The sequence below is a fragment of the Sorex fumeus genome, unplaced genomic scaffold, assembly GCF_029834395.1.
Source record: "Sorex fumeus unplaced genomic scaffold, SorFum_2.1 ptg000044l, whole genome shotgun sequence".
NCBI lineage: Eukaryota > Metazoa > Chordata > Mammalia > Eulipotyphla > Soricidae > Sorex > Sorex fumeus.
The window spans coordinates 53,231,332-53,252,453 of record NW_026606101.1 but is presented as its reverse complement, the minus strand read 5'-3'; the positions used below and the strand labels follow the sequence as shown (position 1 = coordinate 53,252,453).

The 21,122-nt window shown below is 43.3% G+C and overlaps 1 protein-coding gene across 4 annotated transcripts in view; it reads left to right on the top strand.

Moving 5' to 3' along the window:
* MASP1 (MBL associated serine protease 1) overlaps positions 1-21,122 on the top strand; it is an 89,720-nt gene that overhangs the window by 47,280 nt on the left and 21,318 nt on the right. For 3 of the 4 annotated variants that reach the window (XM_056121335.1, XM_056121334.1, XM_056121336.1), the window contains exons 9-10: positions 7,856-7,993; positions 10,217-10,291. In XM_056121335.1, coding sequence (XP_055977310.1) covers positions 7,856-7,993; positions 10,217-10,291 — 213 coding nt within the window. Of the gene's footprint in view, positions 1-7,855; positions 7,994-10,216; positions 10,292-14,258; positions 16,664-21,122 lie in introns of those variants that run through there. The other variant, XM_056121333.1, reaches the window with a different exon arrangement.

The following is a 21,122-nucleotide window of genomic DNA, read 5'->3' as shown; positions in this document are numbered from 1 at the left end:
TGTTCTGAGGGTCAACTAAGTTCATGTGTCTCTCATACCTGTGAAGCACCAGAAATAAGTACAATAAAAAATTATTTCTCTCTCCCTTCTCACCTACTTCCCTGCAACTCTCTCACTTGAAAGAGACATGGTTTCTCTTATTCATGCTTGTGAAAAGTAAATAACATTAATAATAAATCTTTATCCCTGATTAAACACACATTTTCATTGTAACATGTGCTAATAGAGCAAGATGGTGCTGTATTTGATGTACTGTTTCATGTGACTTGGGTCAGCCTACAAAAGAATGCTTTCATTTGCATGCAAAAAGCAGGGGAGGGGGACTTTTTACTCTCCAAAGAATGTTTTTATTTGTACTAAAAAAAGGGGGGGAGGTTGTTTTTCCTACCACAGTCCAGATCAAAGGTCTTGATTATAGTTTTATTAGATACCTGAGCATCTCTGTCCTTCACAGAGCAGATGTTTGTTGGACATTTCTGTCCTAGGAATGTGCTAGCTCCAGGGGAAATGGAAAGTTGAACAAGATTAAGAAGCTAAAACTCTCTCAGGAATTCATGGGAAAGGGAGTGGGAATAGACAGGAAGTGAACATAGTGAAGAAATGTGCTCTGGAACAGGAAATGGAAATTATGGCTATAGACCAGCCCTGCCCCCACCTTGCTATGATGACTGGGAACAAATCTGCTCTCCTCTAAATGTCATCTGTCAGTTGAGGGCTTGGGCTAGATGAATGTACAGCAGGGCAGAAGGTGATAATCCTCATGATTTTTGACTGTGCAAATTCTCAGAATTGTACACATTCCACAGTCTTAAACCTTCCTTCACACTTGCTGTCCCTAAACTGTACATTCTTAATCCTGGAGGAGTGAATTCTGCATTTCTTGCTTGAACTGTTTCTGCTTTGCATGCTAATTTTTCTCTCTCTTCTCTCTCTCCCTCTTCCTCTCTGCTTCCTTTCTCTGTGCTTCCTGATCCCTCTTTGATCTTTACCCTGATGGCAGACACCGAAATGGATGAGGAGAGTGAATTCCAAACAGAGCAAGTGGCAGAGTGAATGACTGGAACCCGCATATGCAGACATCCAAGAATGGACACTTCCAAGACCCCCCGGCTCCTAGAGCTTCACCGCCCCCCCACACACTCCATTTCTCATGCCATTGAGGATTAGAATGAATGCTGAACAAGGCAACACAGTCTCAAGCAGTTGCAACTGCTGTGTGCAAAAGAATAATTTCTATTTGAGGATTTGTCCTTCATTGAAATATTTCTCTGGAAAATAATTAAAAGACAATGGAGGTTATTCTAAGAACTCCTAAATGGATTGCATGCTTCTCAAATGAAAAAAAAATGACTTTGCTTCTAGCAACACACAGTTTATTCAGTCCCATGACCTTTGGACCGACCAGGCCAAAGGGATCCTAATTTTTAATCTGCTGCACATTTTAAAGTCAAATTGGTCTGTGATTTTGAAGTCTGTGGGTCCCCATGAGTGGCTTAGGTCAGGTGGAGAGAAGAGAGACAGCACTTTCTCTCGATCCACCTCTGCCTCCCTGTGACCATCTGGGAAGGCTGGAACTGACAAAGTCTTCCATGAGCCTCTGCCCAGCCTGGGTCAGAGACCCCACCAGCTATACTAGGTGACTGTCAAGCCACACTTGACACCCATTTGACCTTTTCGACACGGGAGTTAATTCCCACCACTCAATTTCTCCGGGAGCACACTATGTACCCAGGCTGGACTGAGGAAAATTGCTATTTGCAGGAAAGAAAACCAGTCCTAGGCCTTACCCAGGACATTTGGGTCCTTGTCCTCCTGCAGAAAGGAATTTCCGGAGTAGACAAGCAGTGAAGTAAAACCAGATTTTATTTGGAGGCTTTCTGAGGAAAGGGAGGGACAGAAAGGGAGAGAGACTAACACACATGAAAGAGCATGGGCTTCTCCTAAAGAGAGCCTTGAATGGCCTTTAAAACCGGCTTTTATGTGGATATTCTTGAGGCCACTTTAGTCTGGAGGCTTCTGCCAGAGGTGAGGGTTAATCAGGTTTAGTACAAAGGAACAGCTTTGACTATTCAGTAATCTCCTTCACCAAGTCTCTGTCTCTGCTGAAGCTTGTGATCTCTGTAGGGGGTCCAGCCTCCTCCTGGAGGTCTGTTACTGGAGCCAGGAAGGTCTTAACAGGCCTTAATTCCTGTGTTCACAGGTGGGCTTTTTGCAGACTTGGGCCTGTTGGTTTTATTAATTCCCAGAAATTCTAGTGTCTTGAGGGCCCTTTCCTGCCTCAATTTCATGACTTTAGTATTTTGGCCTGCTGCTATTTTTTGTGTGTTTTATTTTGGGGTCACACTTGGCTGTGCTCAGGGATTACTCCTGGCTCTGCACTCAGGAATTGCTCCTGGCAGTGCTTGGAGAACCATACAGCATGCCAGGATTGAACCCAGGTTGGACGCTTGCAAGGCAAATGTCCTACATGCTGTATTATGACTCTGGCCCTTATTGCTATTTTCTTAACCATGAGTGGGTGACACTGGTAACTCATGTACCTATATTTAGAGATAATCAAAACATATATTCCTTCCTTGAAGTTATCCTTCCCTTTATACTTAACATAAGACTAGAAGTCCATCATCAACAGAGGGCTTTCCTCTGGGGAATATAAACTTGAATTTCTGAAAATTCACTGATTTAAGATCTCCAAGGGTAGGTATTATGCTTGAGAGCAGTAATTCTTGACCTTCGTGAAGGTCATTGGAAGGTCATAATTCAGAATAGAGGAAAAAAGCTGAGGAGTAGCAGCCAGCCAGCCATGCATCTCTTTCAGCCAGAACAAAGCCTGGATACACATCTCAAGTGCACATGTAATCCGTGGTGAATGGTGAATCCTTCCATTTGGATGAGAATGGAATTCTGTAAAGGTACATAAGAAACAATTTAGGGACTATAGTGCCATCCTAAGGCAGGAGGACCCCAGAGGAAAGATGGGTAATCAGTAAAGAAAAAACTCAGTTGAAAGAATATTTCTAATCCCTCAAATCTAGCAGACGGCAAGAGCAATAGTACAGCAGGTAGGGTGCCTTGCATGCAGCCAATCCTGGTCCAATCCTTGGCATCCCATGTGGCCTCCCAAACCTGGCAGGAGTGATTCCTGAGTACAGAGCCAGGAGTTAAGCCCTGAACACAGCCAAGGCAGGCATCCCGCCTCCCCACCCTATCCCCACCCCATCAAACAAACAAACAAAAGTCTAGCAGATAATGAACTTGGTGTGATAGAGGGACTGAGTTTAGTAAAGAGATATGATATGGATCCAAACAAATGCAATGTCAGACAATGAAAATAAACACATCTGCAAAGAGAAGAGAACAGGCAGCCCAACCCATGAAAAGACTAGAAAAGACTTTTTTTTTTCCAGACAGAAGCAGTGTTTGAACAAGCCTTGGGTGTAGCCAGAGCACAGAGCACAGGTTCTGGGAGATAAAAAAGAAACCAGAGAGGGACACTGGGGGAGGTGTCTGTACACCAGTGGAGGGAAACAGACAAGGCTGGAGAGCAGCACTGAGGGGCAAAAGGAGGTTTACATCCCTGAGCCTGACTGCCGGAGTGAGCCATCTGCATCATCATCTTGGAAGCCTCCTGGATTGTGACAAACTATGCTCAGGATGACAGATCAAGAGAGATGTGACTGATGGGAAATAGATGACAGCAATAGGCGGTAAGCGAAGATGAAGGACATGTGAGGTAGTTCATCCTGCCAGAGAATGATGAGAAAAGGAGGACAAAGAGTAGGGTGAGGAAGAACATTCTGATTTCCTGGTATGAGAAACCAGAGGCACCTTTTAAGAAAGAGCAAAAGTCCTCCTAAAGCAAAGGGACAATCACTGAGAAAGCAGGGTGTGGATAGAATATCTGACTGTGTAAGGCAGGGCTGCTCCAGGCTTTCCTGAAAACAAGTTTCCCCTGAGATCCCTGAGGGATGTCATTCTGTGCCTGCTACTGAAGACCAGTGAAAAGGGGACTCATCATGTCCACTAGACAATATGATGACTGACCTCCAGCTTCCACTGTTTACTGCCTCAACTGCCTGATTGTAAGCTAAGCTTTATTCATTTATTCAGACCTCTCTGGAGTGAGGTAAAATTTAACCCTTTCCCTCAAAACTATCTTCCCGCTGGTGCTGGCCACAAAACAGACACTCAGCAGTCTGACCATCTGGTCATATCTCTGACCAAGTCAGATCTTCCATCTGGAACTTGGTGTTGGATCTCGAGAATAGGAAGACAAAGGAACTTAGGCATAAAATGAATTTAAGCGTAATAAACTACTAAATCTTTGGGCCAGAGCTATAGCAGGTAGGGCATTTGTCTTGCATCTGGCCAACCCAGGTTCAATCCCTGACCTCCCATATGACCTCAGGAGTACTACCAGGAGTAATTCCTGAGTGCAGGGCTAGGAGTAACTCCTGAGCATTGCTAGGTGTGACCCCAAACTCAAAAATTAATTAATTAATTAATTTAATATACTACTAGACCAAAGCTAAGGGAAATGTGTCTCATGCCAAGATTCAGGAATCAGTCAATGGCACCTCCATTCCTCTCCACAACCCACAACCTTCCACACCTCCCCACAACACACCCCCAAAGAAAAATCTACTTTGTATTTCAGCAGGAAATATGTTTAAAACTGTATCTAGCTTTATGTCACCTCTTGTTATCCTGTCACCACTCATCCTATGCCTTTCTGACCCAGTGGAAGAAGGCCTCCGATTTGAAGTGATTAAAACAAATGGGGAACGTTTGTCCAGGGAGAGTGGAGGTCAGGACAAAGTAGAAACCGGTTCTCTTGACTTTTGCCTGCCTTGTAGGTAAGAAGTACCTATATTTTGCTCCCATCCTTCATTCCTCTCTTCCACTATGCCGGGCGTTAGAGTTATTTAAATTTTAAGTTAGATAATTCTCAGTTCAATTTTTAAACAAGAAAGTCCTAACCTAAGAAATAATAGTTTCTTACTCATAGTTAAATGACCTCTGTTTTCCAAGAAAGAGAAATTCTAGAAATTCTACCAGAATTTTGAAATATGGTTCCTTGAAATGCTCAGAAAATTCACAGCTAGCATCATGAAGGACAACCATGCGAGCAAGCCGGGTTCCGCAAAGGATTCAGCACCATCGACCATATCCACACGATAACCAAGCTCATTGAGGTTTCTCGGGAGTTCAAGATGCCGCTCTGTTTAACGTTCATTGATTTAAAGAAGGCCTTTGATTCTGTTGAGACGGAAGCGGTCATTGAAGCCCTAGCCAATCAGGGCATTCAAGCCCAATACATCAGGATCCTCCGTGAGCTGTATTGCGGATTCACTACCAGGATCTCACCATTCTACAAAGAAGTGATCGTTGATGTCAAGAGAGGGGTGCGGCAGGGTGATACCATTTCACCGAAACTCTTCAGTGCCACTCTAGAGGACATCATGCGACGACTGGAATGGGAAAACATGGGAGTGAAGATAGATGGTCGGCAACTACACCACCTCCACTTTGCTGATGACATTGTTTTAATAACACCAAACATCAGCCAAGCGGCACAAATGCTGGCCGACTTTGACCGTGAGTGTGGAAAGGTAGGACTACAGCTGAATCTTACGAAGACAATGTTTATGAGAAACAGCCTTGTTCCTGACGCCCCATTCGCTCTCAATGGAACGACCATCTCCGAATGCAACAGCTATGTGTACCTAGGTCGAGAGGTCAACATGACAAATGACCTGGCACCCGAGCTGCGCAGGAGGAAGAGAGCGGCTTGGAACGCCTTCAAGAACGTCAAAGAAATAGCTAAGAGGACAAAGAACCTCCGGCTCCGGGCACATCTCTTTGATTCCACTGTTCTTCCTGCATTAACATATGCCTCAGAGACCTGGGCCCTACGCAAACAAGATGAGAACGCTATTCAGGTCTCCCAAAGAAGAATAGAAAGAGCTATGCTTGGAATATCACGTTTCACTCAAATGAGAGAACGAATCCGGAGTTCTGACATCCGTCGACAATCAAGGATCAGGGACGCTGTCTCATTTGCCAAGGTGTCGAAAATCAGATGGGCTGGTCACGTAATGAGATTTAAAGACGACCGTTGGACTAGAGCTGTTACTGATTGGATTCCACGGGATGTCAAAAGACCGCGTGGCCACCCACCTACCAGATGGTCAGACTTCTTCGTCAAGATCATGAACGATCGGTTTGAGGCCCTTCATGTTCCCGGAGTGAACAGATGCCATTGGGCTACACTAGCACGCGACAGGGACAAATGGAGACATTACTGGCGCCCGCTCGAGCAAATCGACGACTAACGGGAAGTTAAGTGATTAAGTGATTAAGCATCTACCATGGCCAGCTAATATTAATTTTAGGCTATTTTCACTATAAAGAACAGACCCTTAAGAACTGTCACTTTGCTTTACTTAAAGGAACACAGAGCTGAGAACCAATCAAGCTCCGTGACAATAACTTCCTTGGACTAGTGATGTCTCCTCTCTAGGCTCATCCATAAAGATGCTATTTAGATTTCCGATCTTTGGGTTCCTTTTCAACTGTATATTTCTATTGCCCTTTGACTGTGGGATAAGTTGTTATATTTATAACTAAGATTTTCTTAGAGTTAAGCAGCATCCCCTAACAGAAGCATCTACAAGAAACTGACCAATTGACTCCTGAGATTCTGTCTCCCTAAAGACCCTCCCAGGACTCCATAGGTGCTCCAGCTTCCAAGCTCTTTTAGAACCTGGCTGGACTGGCAAGATCTGCTAGTACCACCTCTGAAGAGCAGTAATCTCTGGTTTTGTCCCATTACCAGTGCCAATGTTCAGACACCAATAACTGGGGAAAATGAAATCACTGTTGAAGACTAAGACCTGGTCCCTTTGACCTACCTTCTGCCTTCTCTGGACAAGAAACTTGCCTCTTGTGGTCAGCAAGGTGGGGATATGTGTTCATGCAGGAACTGGTTCCTTTTTGTTTACTTTCAGTGACAAGTTCCATTGTGAGCACATTTGCTGCCTTCACTCAGCATGTGGTCGGATCTGGAGTAACTGAAGAGTCTTTGGCTCATGTCAACCACAATTTTCTTGTGATTCATGGTTTCATGCTTGGGCAGAATTGACTAAGAGGATTACACAATTAAATTGGAAGTCAAGGAAAGGGTCATGATGGGTCCTTTCAGTCTCTTAAATCTTAGCAGTTGGACCCAAGATATAGTACAGGGGTTAAGGTGCTAACTTACGTGCCTCCACTCTGATCCCAGGCATTGCCAGAAATAACTCTTAAACACAGAGCCAAGAGAAACCCCTGAGTGCATCCAGAAATGTCAAAAAATCTAAACAAAAGATAAAAAGAAAAAATATATGGAGTCAGAGAGACAGTATGGGGGTTAAGGTGTGTGCCTTGCTTGTGGTGAAACTCTGTTCAATCACTGGTACCACATACAGCTCACCAAACACAACTAGGAGTGATCCCTGAGCTCAAAGTCCATAATAATCCTTGAATACTATAGGTGTAGTCTCCAAATTTTAAAAAACAAAATGAATCTCAGCTGACCTGCCCCTGCCCTGTAATTGACACCAGGCCAGGTGAGTTGACCATGCAGTAATATCATCAGAGCTAGAAAAGACACCCCCCCCCCCCCCCAAACTGTGTCTCTGCTTGTGCTTAGGTCATGTCCCACAGAATATTTATAGTACTGCTGGAAACTATAATGTTACTTCCTAGAGTTGTATGAGGCTACAAACTGCACATCTATAAAACATAAACACACTAGATGGTCTCAAGTGTAAAGAAAAGGGTAATGAATGGGTCTCACTTTCTTCTCTCTCAGTGGCAGATTGTGGAATCCCAGCAGAACTGGAACATGGGTTGTTCATCTTCTCCTCCAGGAAAAACCTTACCACATACAAATCTGAAATCAGATATTCTTGCCAGCAACCCTACTACAAAATGCTCCAAAATATTACAGGTGAGCCCTCCTTGCTAAACTGACTCATCCCTGCCTAATATACTCTGGGTGTGGAGTTATATAAAGACTCTGACAGTCAATGGCTCATGGGTTGGGAGAAATTAAGAGAAAAATCACTAAGAGTCAGAGGGAGAGGGACAGATATAGAATGATTGGACTAACTTTGTGCGATATAAAGAAAACACATAGTATGAGACTAATACCCAAGGATAGGGGAAACAAGGGCTAGGAGGAATGGTCCACGGTTGGAAGCTTGCCACAAGTGGTGGTGGGAGGTGGGGGGGGAGTGGTGGAAAGGCTAGAATAGAGAAGGAAACACTGTGCCAATGATGGTCTGAAATGATCACTCTGGACAAGAACTGAGTGGTGAAAGTAGGTAAAGCAAAAAGCATGATACCTCTCAGTACTTGTATTGTGAACCATAATGCTCAAAAGGAGAGAGAGAGAGAGAGAGAGAGAGAGAGAGAGAGAGAGAGAGAGAGATGAAAGAAAGGTGCCTGCCATAGAGGTAGGCTGGGGATGGGGAGGGAAGGGAAATTGGGGACACTGGTGGTGGGAAATAGACATAAGTGAAGAGATGGGTCTTTGCCACTAACTGGCACTGAGAAAACTCCCCTAGTTCTTTAAAACTCCAAGTTTTCATTTTGCAAAACGACAGCAGAGGCAAAACTTAGTTTTCTCAACTTGGAGGCATGTGGCCCCCTATGAGTCCCCAGGATATTCCAAGGGTATTCCAAGACACCAATGTAAAAATCTTGAACATGGGGAGGAAGCAAAGGTATGAGACTAAGGGGGTCAAGTGGTAGAATGGAAGGACCACAGGAAAGAAAGAAGGTTGAAATGTGACTAAGATCAAAAAAAGATTGAAAATCACTGATCTTGCTCACAGAACTGTGGATTCAAATGCAATGTTGACATAAGTGGTTTATCAAAAAGCTTAGTAGGTATAAGAGAGGAGGGCAAAAGAAGCCCACAATGCAGTGTGATCCAAGGGCTGCATAACTGATGAGGAAATGGCTTTCATGGAGAAAGTGCCACAAACAGGAAGGACCCCATTGAGCAGAGCCTGGGGCTCCACGTCGAAGAATCTGATGTCTGTTTAAAATAATTTTGAGCAGAGGAGATACATGTACAGATTCCCATTTTGGAAAAATATGTCAGGTTTTAGAGAGGAAGACTTAGGGGAAATGTCATCAAAAAGATCATTTAGACCTCTACTAGGGTAAGAAAGATATTATTTATCCCTAGCTTGCTAAGGGATCTTATACACTTTCAATAACAAATTAACTTTTCATTTATATTGAATGTTCGTGTCTGTAAGTTTATTACATCTATAGAGATTTTTATCGCAAAATTTTACTTATTAATGCAGATTCCTAAGTAACATCTATAATATAATATTTTCTAATATAAAACCATATTCTTTAATAGGTAATAAAAGAACAAAGTGTTTTATTCTAAGAATAAATTTTATAAGAGTAAAGAGAATTAAGAACATTTTAAAGGGAAACTCTGAATAGGTAATAAAAGAACAAAGTGTTTTATTCTGAGTTTCCCTTTAAAATGTTCTTAATTCTTTTTACTCTTATTAACTTTTGCATTTGTAGGTTTTATCTATTTCATGTAAACTCTAAAATATATTAGCATAGATTTTTTAAAAATTTTATTAATGACAGGGAAAACAAGATAATTACCACAACAAGATCCAAGTACAAATAAAATTTAGTACACAACGTATTTTGAATGCCAGAGTTAAAAACTTTTTTATGCAACAAGAATAAACATTATATTATATGGTTTGAATTTATTTACATAGGTTAAAATCACAAAGAAATCATCACAAATTAACTTATTGATTTACTTTCTGATAACTTCACTTGCCATTCCTTTAAGTTTTGGAACAAGCAATATGAAATAAATTTGTTATATGCCTGCCAGGGGGGCAGGCTGTGGGACAGGAAGGAACCTGGAGAGAGACATTGTTGAAAGGAAGGTCACACAGATGATAGGATGATGTAACAATGCTACGCCTGAAACAACTCTATTAAGAGCAACTTTGTAAAGCATGGTGCCTTAATAAAAATAAATTTTAAGGAAAGAAAGCTCATTTAGAAGACTTGCAATGATCCACAATGAAGCATTAGAAACTGGTATGTTTTCCATGTGCTCTAAATCAACTATTGTCTCTCTCTTACCCAAGCTTTTTTCCCTCCATTACCCCAGGTATATATACATGTTCTGCCCAAGGAGTCTGGGTGAATGAAGTACTGGGGAGAAGCCTGCCCACCTGCCTGCCAGGTACCTTACTCTGCAGTCCTCTACCTCAAGGTCTCCTACCCACAGCCTTAGGGCCACTGATGAGCTTAGTAAGGTGGGGGAGGCATGATGATTCAACTGTCTTTTAAGAAATGTCATCAGAGGGTCGAAAGTCGGAGAATTTAGCTGCATGCTTTCTCAAACAAACTAGATTGTAGACTTAGCCTGTACTATCACTCCTTTCTGTTTCTCCTCTCTGGATTTCTGCTCCTTTTACCTGGTTTAACCAAACACAATTTGTGTGTGCACCTGCAGGGTTCCAAGGAATTTAGGTGGATGCTATAGAGAAAATGAATATCAGATGAGGAAGAAATAACTCTATGTAGAGCCAAAAGTTCTTCCAAAGAGTAATATAGTCAAATATTTCCGATTGCTGCCTCTCCAGCGTTCACCTCCGGCCTCCACTTTAAAATAGAAAGATAAATTTGTAGCAATAGCAAGTGTCATTGTTCATACAGATTTGGGGTGCATATTTTGTTGATAATTTTCTTTGTATTAAAAATAATGAATATTTGCATTAATATCATAGCATGTACCTATGTTCAAATAGAGTTATTAAAAAATATGGCCCAAGATGCATACCATACAATTAAATGAATACTCTGCAAAAATTACTATTTGCAGCACAAAATTTTTTTTCTTTTTGGGTCACACCTGGCAATGCACAGGGGTTACTCCTGGCTCATGCACTCAGGAATCACTCCTGGCAGTGCTCAGGGGACCATATGGGATGCTGGGAATCGAACCCGGGTTGGCTGCTTGCAAGGCAAGCACCCTACCCACTGTGCTATCACTCCAGGTCCCTGCAGCACAAAATTTTACACTTTAAAAAAATGAAAGAATATCAGGCTGGAGAAATAGTACAGTGGTAGGCACTTGTCTTTCAACCCGGGTTCAATCCTGGCATCTCCTATGGTTCCCTGACAACTAACGTGAATAATTTCTGAGTGCATAAGGAATAACCCCTGAGCATTACCAGGGGTGGCCCAACATCCCTTGAAAACAAAAGGGGAAAAAAGAAGAAAGAATAGTAGAAATTGGAAGGTACAACCTTTCAAGATATTTGTAGTATAGTTAAGTGTTGAGTTGTTTTTGTATTTTAATGATGTTGAATGGTAAGTAAATAGAAGTCATGTATTATTTGAACAGTACATTTTAAGGGCCTTCAATATTTACTCAGCAAACCTCTAGATGTTAGATTAGACATTAAATGGAAAGTTGAAGGAGTTGCTTGTCATCAGTCCTCAAGAACTGAGAAGTTAGAATGTAGAAAGCTATTTTATCTAATATCATATCATCTATCTTTCCATGAACTCTATTAAACAAATACTTCTTATTTCACACATGAGAAATAAGTAAATATTAATGAGCTGTAATAATTTTTCCAATGCCACCCAGAAAGTTAAGGGGAATGCAAAATAGGTAACCAAGAGTCTTTTTTAATTGTTGACTTTTTGTGTCATACCCAGCAATATCCAGTGGTTATTCCTGGGTCTGTACTCAGGAAACATTCCTGGTGGTGCTCAGGGGACAAATGGAATGATGAGAATCGAACTCAGGTCAGCTGTGTGTAAGGCAAATGCCCTACACACTATACTATCACTCTGGTCCCGAACCAACTCTTTTTATATCAATAAAAACAATGCTGATCAGTTCTTAACTTTGATCTTCTTAAATGCTAAACTTGTGAATGCAAGATTCTGAAATATACAAATTTCTATTTAATTGAAGAAACAAGGTGTCTTCTGTACCTTGAATCGTAGAGTACAAATCTAGCTCAGGACAGCAATAGCTTTATGATTTCAAGAAGACTCCTTTGTCCTAGGAAAAACTAAATGAAGATTAGCAGCCAAAAGGAATGTCCCTATTCAAGAAATTCTCTGAGAGGCATGTTGAAATACTCAATATTTTGAAGTAACAAAAGCATATCAAGAAGGAAAAATAAACTGTACCTCATGGTGTTTCACTAATAAAAAATTTTTTAAAAAAAGAAAAATAGACATTGGTGGAAAAACGAAGCTAGAGTGAGAAGAAACAGGCTCTGCCACTAATGACTTTCAGTACGTCACTGGCTTTCTCTGAACTTTGCTTTCACCATCTATAAACAAGCTGTTGTTCTGTAAGTTTCCCCAGCTCTTATATTCCAAGACCAGGGGGTTATTAGTGACACCTAAGTTGGAGAAAGGCATCATTCAGCTCTGGCTTTGTCATGAACATGAACTGTACCGCAGGCATGTCCCTCACCAGTGGAGGACCTCTCAGCACATTGTGAGATGCTATACAGGGTCAGTCATAGCCTGCCTTGAATTGTCACCTTGTAGACTCCTGCTTATAATTAGGAATGTGGCTGTCAACTCCCAAAGGCCAAGCTATAGAGACTTATGAAAACCAACTTACATCTGTCCTCGGGTAAACAACAGGATGCCTCAGGATCACAAAAACACCAGTTGGCATCAGGAGGAAGAGCATCTGAAATGCATTAGGTTGCTGCAAGCCTGCCCTCCAAAAGTTGTCAAGAAAAATTTAATTGGCTTTGGTTTTTTTTTTTTCACCATCTTTAAGGGATTGTTGGGAGGATTTAAGGCCAAGAAATCTGGTCATTTGCAGCCACAAGAAGGTCCATAAACATCCTAGGCTAACGTCCCAGGTCTAAGAACCCTGTGTGGAAGAGTTCTCATGAACTTGTTCTTAGCCAGTGGGGCCTGGTACTGAAGACTCTGACCAGAGGCATTTGGCTGAAGGAGGCTGGTGGTGCATGTGCATGCTTGGGATGCAACTTGGTGGAACGAAGTTTTCTAAGACCTTTCTTCTTCCCCTGAAGGTACTACAAGTTTCCTGGGGGCAATGATGGATGGCTCAGAGCAGGGCTCATGCATCATTGCTTGTAGATTATGCCACCTTTCCCTAGCCATGGATGCCTTTGATATCCATTCATCACGAGTCCTTTAGGTCAAAGAAGAAAAGACTAGAGGCTGGTCTGGAGTGATAGCACAGTGGGTAGGGCATTTGCCTTGCATGCTGTCAACCTAGGTTCGAGTCCCAGCATCCCATATGGTCTCTGGAGCACCGCCAGGAGTAATTCCTGAGTGCATGAGCCACGAGTAACCCCTGTGCATTGCCGGGTATGACCCATGAAAAGAAAAAAGAAAAGACTAGAGGCCTCAAAACCACAACCACAAAATGAAATGAGGCCTTGTGGAATACAAGACAAGATAGTGCTCTTACGATATAATGAAACTTTTCATTTTTAAAGCCATGTGTGTTTACTTGTGCCATTTACTTAAGTTTGCTTGAGCAACTCTCAACATTTTATTCAACTATAAAAAGAGGAAGATTGGAACAAGCAAAATAAAAATCAAAGGAATTTGAAATTCAAAGGATCTTTGACCATGTTTTTAACTGACTTGTTTAGTAGATGAAAATCTGAAATATAGGGAGATAAATTTACTTCTGAGGAGTTACTTAAGAAACTGAAAAAAATTCACACATAGTTTGGTCCTGAGTCCAGTGTTTACTGTGACCGTCTAGAGAGACTTTTAGTTTCCATCATTCTCTCAAAGTCCATGACCTGTGGATTTTCTGAAGTTTTCCACGCTAGATCACTGGACTACTTCTGGGATAGGAGGTGATGCTTTTATAAGAAGATGTGATGTGATTAGTGTTAGAGACAAAGGTGATCATGACTGGGAATGACTGATGATGAAGGCTCCACCATGACATGGTCTGGGATTGATGACCCTGGCTACAAATGGGTCGAACTAGAAATATCAGTGCCAAAGAAGATCCTCACACAGCTCTCTCCCAGGCTAGCTTGACCAGGAAGTGCCAGGGTCCCATGGTGGCATAATCTACAGTGGGTAAGATGTAAATTCTACTGATACTTATCTCTTTCCCCATGGCTGACCTGACCAGTCTGTCTCTTGTCCCTGCCCCTTCCTTCTCTTAACAGTGTGTGGTCAGCCCTCCCGCTCTCTGCCAAACCTGGTCAAGCGGATCATTGGAGGCCGGAATGCTGAGCCGGGCCTTTTTCCCTGGCAGGCCCTCATCGTGGTAGAGGACACGTCAAGAGTGCCCAATGACAAGTGGTTTGGGAGCGGGGCCTTGCTCTCTGAGTCCTGGATCCTCACAGCAGCCCATGTGCTGCGCTCCCAACGCAGAGACAACACAGTGACTCCAGTGTCCAGAGAACATGTCACCGTCTACCTGGGTCTTCATGATGTGCGAGACAAATCAGGGGCTGTGAACAGCTCAGCGGCCCAAGTACTGCTCCACCCAGATTTCAACATCCAGACCTACAACAACGACATAGCGCTGGTGCAGCTACAGGAGCCTGTGCCCTTGGGACCCCACGTCATGCCCATCTGCCTGCCCAGACCAGAACCAGAAGGCCCAGCACCCTACATTCTGGGCCTGGTGGCCGGCTGGGGCATCTCCAATCCCAATGTGACAGTAGATGAGATCATCAGCAGTGGCACACGGACCTTGTCGGATGTCCTGCAATATGTCAAGTTACCTGTGGTGCCACACGCTGAGTGCAAAACCAGCTATGAGTCCCGCTCCGGCAACTACAGCGTCACGGAGAACATGTTCTGTGCTGGCTACTACGAAGGGGGCAAGGACACATGCCTTGGAGACAGTGGTGGGGCCTTTGTCATCTTTGATGAACTGAGTCAGCTCTGGGTAGCCCAGGGCCTCGTGTCATGGGGGGGACCTGAGGAATGTGGCAGCAAGCAAGTTTATGGGGTCTACACGAAGGTCTCCAACTATGTAGACTGGGTGTGGGCGCAGCTGGGCTCCCCACAAGGTCTAGGGGAGCTCCAGGTGGAGCGGTAAGCCAACCAAGCCCCCTGCCATGCCCAAGCGGGGCTCTGCCACACACTCCTGATGGCACACTCCAAGTTAATCACAGATTCCATGAACGGAAGACACTGACCCTCCTCCTGACACAAACTCCCAGGACTCAGAGAGGCAGCTGTGTGGTTTAGGGAAAAGATTCTCAACAGGAGACTGGGTCCAGGGCCCTTCCCCTTCTGGAGTCTCCCTCTCCCCAGTTACAATGAGGGAGCCAGCCTTGCTGGGGAAATGCCAGCATCTCTCTCTAGGCCTCACTTCCGGCTTTTATTCACTCCTATTCGCACATCACACCCATCAGTCTCACTACCAGTGTCACAGAGCTCAGAGCCAATTATTGGAAACTGTTTTCTTTGAGATGAGCTGATCTCTGAGTCCATTTCCCTATGTATGAAGAGCCCTCTGGGCACAGAGAGATCTCATTTTTCTTCTGTAATACAACCACTCAGGTTTTAGAAGATAAGATCGTGCCCCAGAGGCCTCACTCTCCCAGTATAATTAGTTTGACCCTGGAAGTTTTCTTCCAAAAGGTTTTTGCTTCGAAACCTTAGCACTCCTATTATCTATTAATGGAATTTCAGAAGACAAGGCAAAATTGGGAAGATTTACCAAGATTAAGGGAGGAAAATAACTATGGGTCGGTTCCTCCCTCCTAAGGGGGTGCCCTGACCTTTCTTCTGTCACCTATAACTCACCTTTGGGGTCCATGTACAACTCTCAATACCAACTGACAACACAGAGTGTTTGCACCTCCACACCAGGTGAGCAGGTATAAAATTCAGCTATAAAATGGATCACCTAGAAAGGCTTTCAAACCCCAGCTGTTCATGTGGAGACGCAACTGAATTTCTTGAAATGAGGTAAAGGTCTACACTGGGACCTCTGGTGCATCTGGATAGAAAGAGGAAGAAGAGTTGGCTCGGGAGATTAGGAGTAACTGAATCCGCTAGGCTGTTCAGCATGCTTGAGGTTTGAACTCTGCAGAGAACCCATCCAGCATGGATATTCGGGAAGTCCACCATTCTAGGTTCCAGAAGCCAAAGTCAAGGGAAGCACAGCCATGAACATAGTGAGAAGAAGCAGAGACCTTCTCTCGCCTCAGCTCTGCCCACAACTGGCTGGATTACTCTTTTAGTTCCCCCATCCAACAAACAAAGATCTCCCTCATCTGGGTCCTTCCAGCTCTGGCACTCAGCTTCAGATCTCAGCAGTCACTCCCTGGCCCTCACAAAGCTGAGAAGCCTTCTTCTTTCTGGGTCACTCCCTCACTGGAATCCTCCAGAGAGAAGCAGCCCAAGAAAACCCGGCGAGAGAATTCTAAGAGACAGCTGGGAAGGGTGTGCTTTCCTATCAGTTGATCCGAAGCATCAACTTATGTCTCTGAAGGGTGCCTGTATGGGATGCTGCATTTTGTTTATTTTATATCACATGCTTCACTCCCTGTAAAGTGCCTCTGCACACTGTTTCTCCCGCCAGGGCTCTAACATGGAAATAAACCCTCTATGGAGAGCCAATAACCTTCTCTTCACTTTTGTTTTTTGTTATGCATTTGTTTTGGCTTTTTGGCAGGGAAATTCGCACTTCATTGAGCCAAAAACTGTCCCTGATCAAAAAATATTAAGATATTTGTCACCTAGATATCACCCAGGAAGGGATGAGGGCAGAGTGGGTAGTGGATGTTTCCTCTCAGACATTGCTGATTCCTTCACTGAAAGGTGTGCCATTCAGAGCCTTGCAAAGAGTTCAAATTAGTATGCAAGGCAGGGTCACATGCATATAAGCTCCTAGTGGTGAACGGAGTTAAATATCAAAAGAGAAAAGGAAAAGGGGGCTGGAGACAGTACCACTCGTAGGGCACTTGCCTTGCATGAGTCTGACTCAGGTTTGATATCCGAATCCCATATGGTTTCTCCTACCACGACCAGGAGTAATTTCTGAGTACAGAGCCAGAAGTAACCTGTGAACAACATCAGGTGTGATCCACAAACGGGGTAGTGGGCGGGGGGCGGGGGGAGGAAAGAGAAGAGAGAGAGAGATTCACATGGCTGAACAAGATGTTACAGAGGTGTTCCCCAGTGTGCTCAAGCAGAGGTGAAAGAAGGAAGAGAAAGCAGGGGTTTGACCAGAAAGCTCATGTGATTAGAGTGGGAGCAGTGAGAACTGAGAGAGACTCTAGCTCATGAAAGCCATACTACGTCAGAGTCTATTCTATAACCAGTAATTCTCTGGTTTACGCTACATCAGAAACACCTGGAGCGTTTGTTTGAAATGCAGGTTCTTCCCCATGTGCAATAGTGGATTAGTAAATTTATAGGTAAGCAGCATGGTGTGGAAAGGGATGTGTGCAGGGATGATGGTGTCCAGGGATGATGGTGAGGGTAACTGAGCTAAAGAAAGCAGTGGGAAGTGACTGGAACCATTCTGGAGAGGTTCAGTGAAAATGCATCTAGTGTTATAACATCTATGTTATAGATCTAGTGTTATAACAGTGCAGATGTGAGGCAGGGGAATTTTTATGCCCTTGAGTGGTATATTCAGCAGGGCCTGGCATATAGATACTGTGAGCAAAAAAGTGCAGGGATGGGATGGAGGGAGTGGGCATGCGTGAGCATGCTGATGAGGCCTTTCTTTGGGAAGCTCTCATGGTATACCTTCATGTTAGGTTTATGTATTACAATGAAAATCCCACATGTTCTACTAAGAACTGAAAAATTCCTAAATCATGCCTTACACTTAATATAACTGGTTTCAAGGATTATGCTTTGTGCGATATGACATGTCAGGTTTCTACTTTTCTCCAGATATGTGGATTTTTGTATTGTGACATATTGAGACACACACTGAAGTGATATAGAGAGAACTTTATGACATGAAGTGGAGGTGACACATTATTCTCTGCTTCTCCTGACAATTTTCTGCCTTAAGAACTTAGTGGCTGATTGTAAGTGAGGGATGAAGGAAAGGGGATTACAAGGATGGTGTCTGTGCAGATACTGACAGTCATCTGAAATGACAAAAGAGGGAAGCTGGGGAGCAGTGGAGAACTGGACTAAGTTTTGCTGTGACTGAGGAGTTTGTGAGCAGTAGGTTGGAGATTGAAATATTTCAGAGGAGATAGTAGATTAGAGACATGGGTCTAAATTGCATCTAAGGGACTAGAGCGGCAGCACAGTGGATAGGGCGTTTGCCTTGTACAGGGCTGACCCAGGTTCAATTCCCAGCATCCCATATGGTCCCCCGAGCACTTCCAGGAGTAATTCCTGAGTGCAGAGCCAGAAGTAATCCCTGAGCATCGCTGGGTGTGACCCAAAAAGCAAATCAATCAATCAATCAATCAATCAATAAAATTGCATCTAAGGGGCCGGAGCCAGTATTCTGGGACCCAGGCGAGTCCCAGCAGGGTAAAGTTGGTGGCCCACACCTGAGATGTGGCCTGTGTTGTGCTCAGGAACCAAGGGGGCCACAGTTGATAGTGCTAGGGGCCGTCAGGGCTACATCTGGAAGTGCCCAGGATCCTTAGAGTGTGAGGGATGGAACTCAGGGCTTCACATGTACTAGGATTGTGCTTTACCACTTGATCTATATCTTCAGACTCAACCCTTTAATTTATTTAATTAATTTTATTTTTTCATTATATTTTATGTAATAGGGTTACAATAATGTTCAAGTTTCTTGTATTGATATACAAAGTTATAGCACACACCCATCACCAAAATGCCCGTGATCCCCAGCCATCCCTATGTCACCTCCAAGCCAATGTCTCTTTCCTTTTGACCCTCCCCTACTATTTATTAATTGGATTCACCAAACTATGGTTTTGGTGAAGAATATTATCTCCTTTAGCACCACCAGCCATGTACTTGAGATCCTCTACATATTTTACTTCTGGTAACCTATCATTTCCCTCTCCTCCCCATCTCCCCCCTCCTCAAACCTGGCACTCTCAGGTCTATATTCTAGTATTTGAGGTTTATTATACTTGGATATTCCCCATATTCTTTCACATCTTTTATTTTTATCACAAAGCATAAATTTTGAAATAAAAGAGTATATTTCTATATATGTGGTCCTGCTTTGCTCTTTAAATATCAAATATATTGGGGCTGGAGAGATGACACAGCAGCTAAGGCTTTGCCTTACATGCTGACAACCCAGATTTTATCTCCAGCACCCAATATGGTCTCCTGAGTTCTTCCAGGAGCGATCCCCTGAGCACAGAGCCAGGATCAAGCCAAGTGGAAAGAAAAAAATGAAGGAAGGAAGGAAGGAAGGAAGGAGGGAAGGAAGGAAGGAAGGAAGGACAGCCAATCATATAGCCTGGCCCATAACTCAGCAGTAGAGTCATTGCTTTGCATCTGTGAGGTCCTGAGTTCAATCCTTGGCACTGAACAAAGTCAAAGCTATATACAAGTGCTTCTTACACAGTGGATACATTACTGTTATTAGTATTCAAAAAGTAATCAAAGGATATTCAAAGAGCAAAGAGAATTCCTAGAGGTGGAAACAATGTCAAATAAAATTGTGAAAGTTGTGTCCTTACAGTCCAAGTACTAATACAGATTTACTAAATTTCTAAAAGACCACTGAATTTCCAAGTCTTTACAGGGGTAACACTTTCTTCTTACATGTCAACTTCCGAAGGAGGAGGAAACTTGTAGAGACTGAGTCTGTTCCTGCTAGGGGTATGCTTGCTATGGAAGAGAAAACCAAGAGAGACTGTGGAATGAATGGGAAAGAAAGAAAGTTAAAGTTGTTTAGAAGTAAAGATTTGACTATAATTTTGGAGGTGAAGAGAAAGGAGAGTTGAGAAGGGTTGAGAATCCCCAAAATCAAGTCTCCAGAGTATGTTTTAGTGTGGGATAAGGAATCCATAAAACATTTACAGAGAGGGGACTGGAGCAATAGCACAAAGGTAGGTAGTTTGTCTTTCACACAGCCAACCCAGGTTTGATTCCCAGCATTCCATATGGTCCACTGAGCATCTCCAGGAGCAATTCTTGAGTGCAGAGCCTGGAGTAACCCCTGTGAATCGCCAGATGTGACCCAAAAAGAAAAAAATTGTTTACAGAGGGAGAAGACGGATGTGAAAAAGGATAGTTGGAAGATACTCCTATGGCCTCTGAGTACCTGCTGGGATGAGAATAAGAGTATAGGGTTGAGCAGCCAACAAGAGCCTGTGAAGTGATGCTGCTGAGCAGCATGTTGACAGTAACAGTCCCTTCACCTATGACTTCCTAGACTTACTCACCAGGGAAGCACCAGGGAAGCAGATAGTCAACTGTGTGGATTCAGGGACTGCAGGGTGAATGTTCTGAGTAGTCATGTGGGTTGGAGACTAGTACTGGTTTGAGAAGAAGAAAGGCCAGAGTTACTAAGTCAGGAGAGGTAGACCTTGAGTTTTGCTACTTACTTGCGAATAACACTCATCAAATCAATCCCTTTTCTGGGTTTCAGCTTCTTGAACTATATAATGAGGGATAAATTCAATTGATCTCCAAGAGCTCTTTGCATCAGGTTCTATGTGTCTGTGAATTCAAGTCAATGAAAACAGAGTATAGAGTTCATGCACAATTTGGGGTATGATTTTCAAGGTGAAGATATTTCGAGAATCTATGGATGGAGCATGAGAAAATGTCATTAGTCAAATCTCCTTGAAGAACAGCTTACACAGCTTAAGGGGGACTGGCAGTGGAGATTGGGGGTTCACCCTAGGCTCATGTATCTGATCGATCATGCCAAGGACTTCAGGAATGATGAGATCAAGAGGTTCAAATATCAGGGTGCAATCTCTTTTGTTTAACTCATCTTTTAACTCCACTTATTTTCCTCTACTCATATTATAATTCTCAGCAGACTTTACATGAATTTACAGTTGGCAGATATAGACTTATAGTCAGCAGCTTAGCAACCTCAGCAGGAAAAGGTCCTCTTTTTTTCTAACAAGTTTAGCAGAATTTCCAAT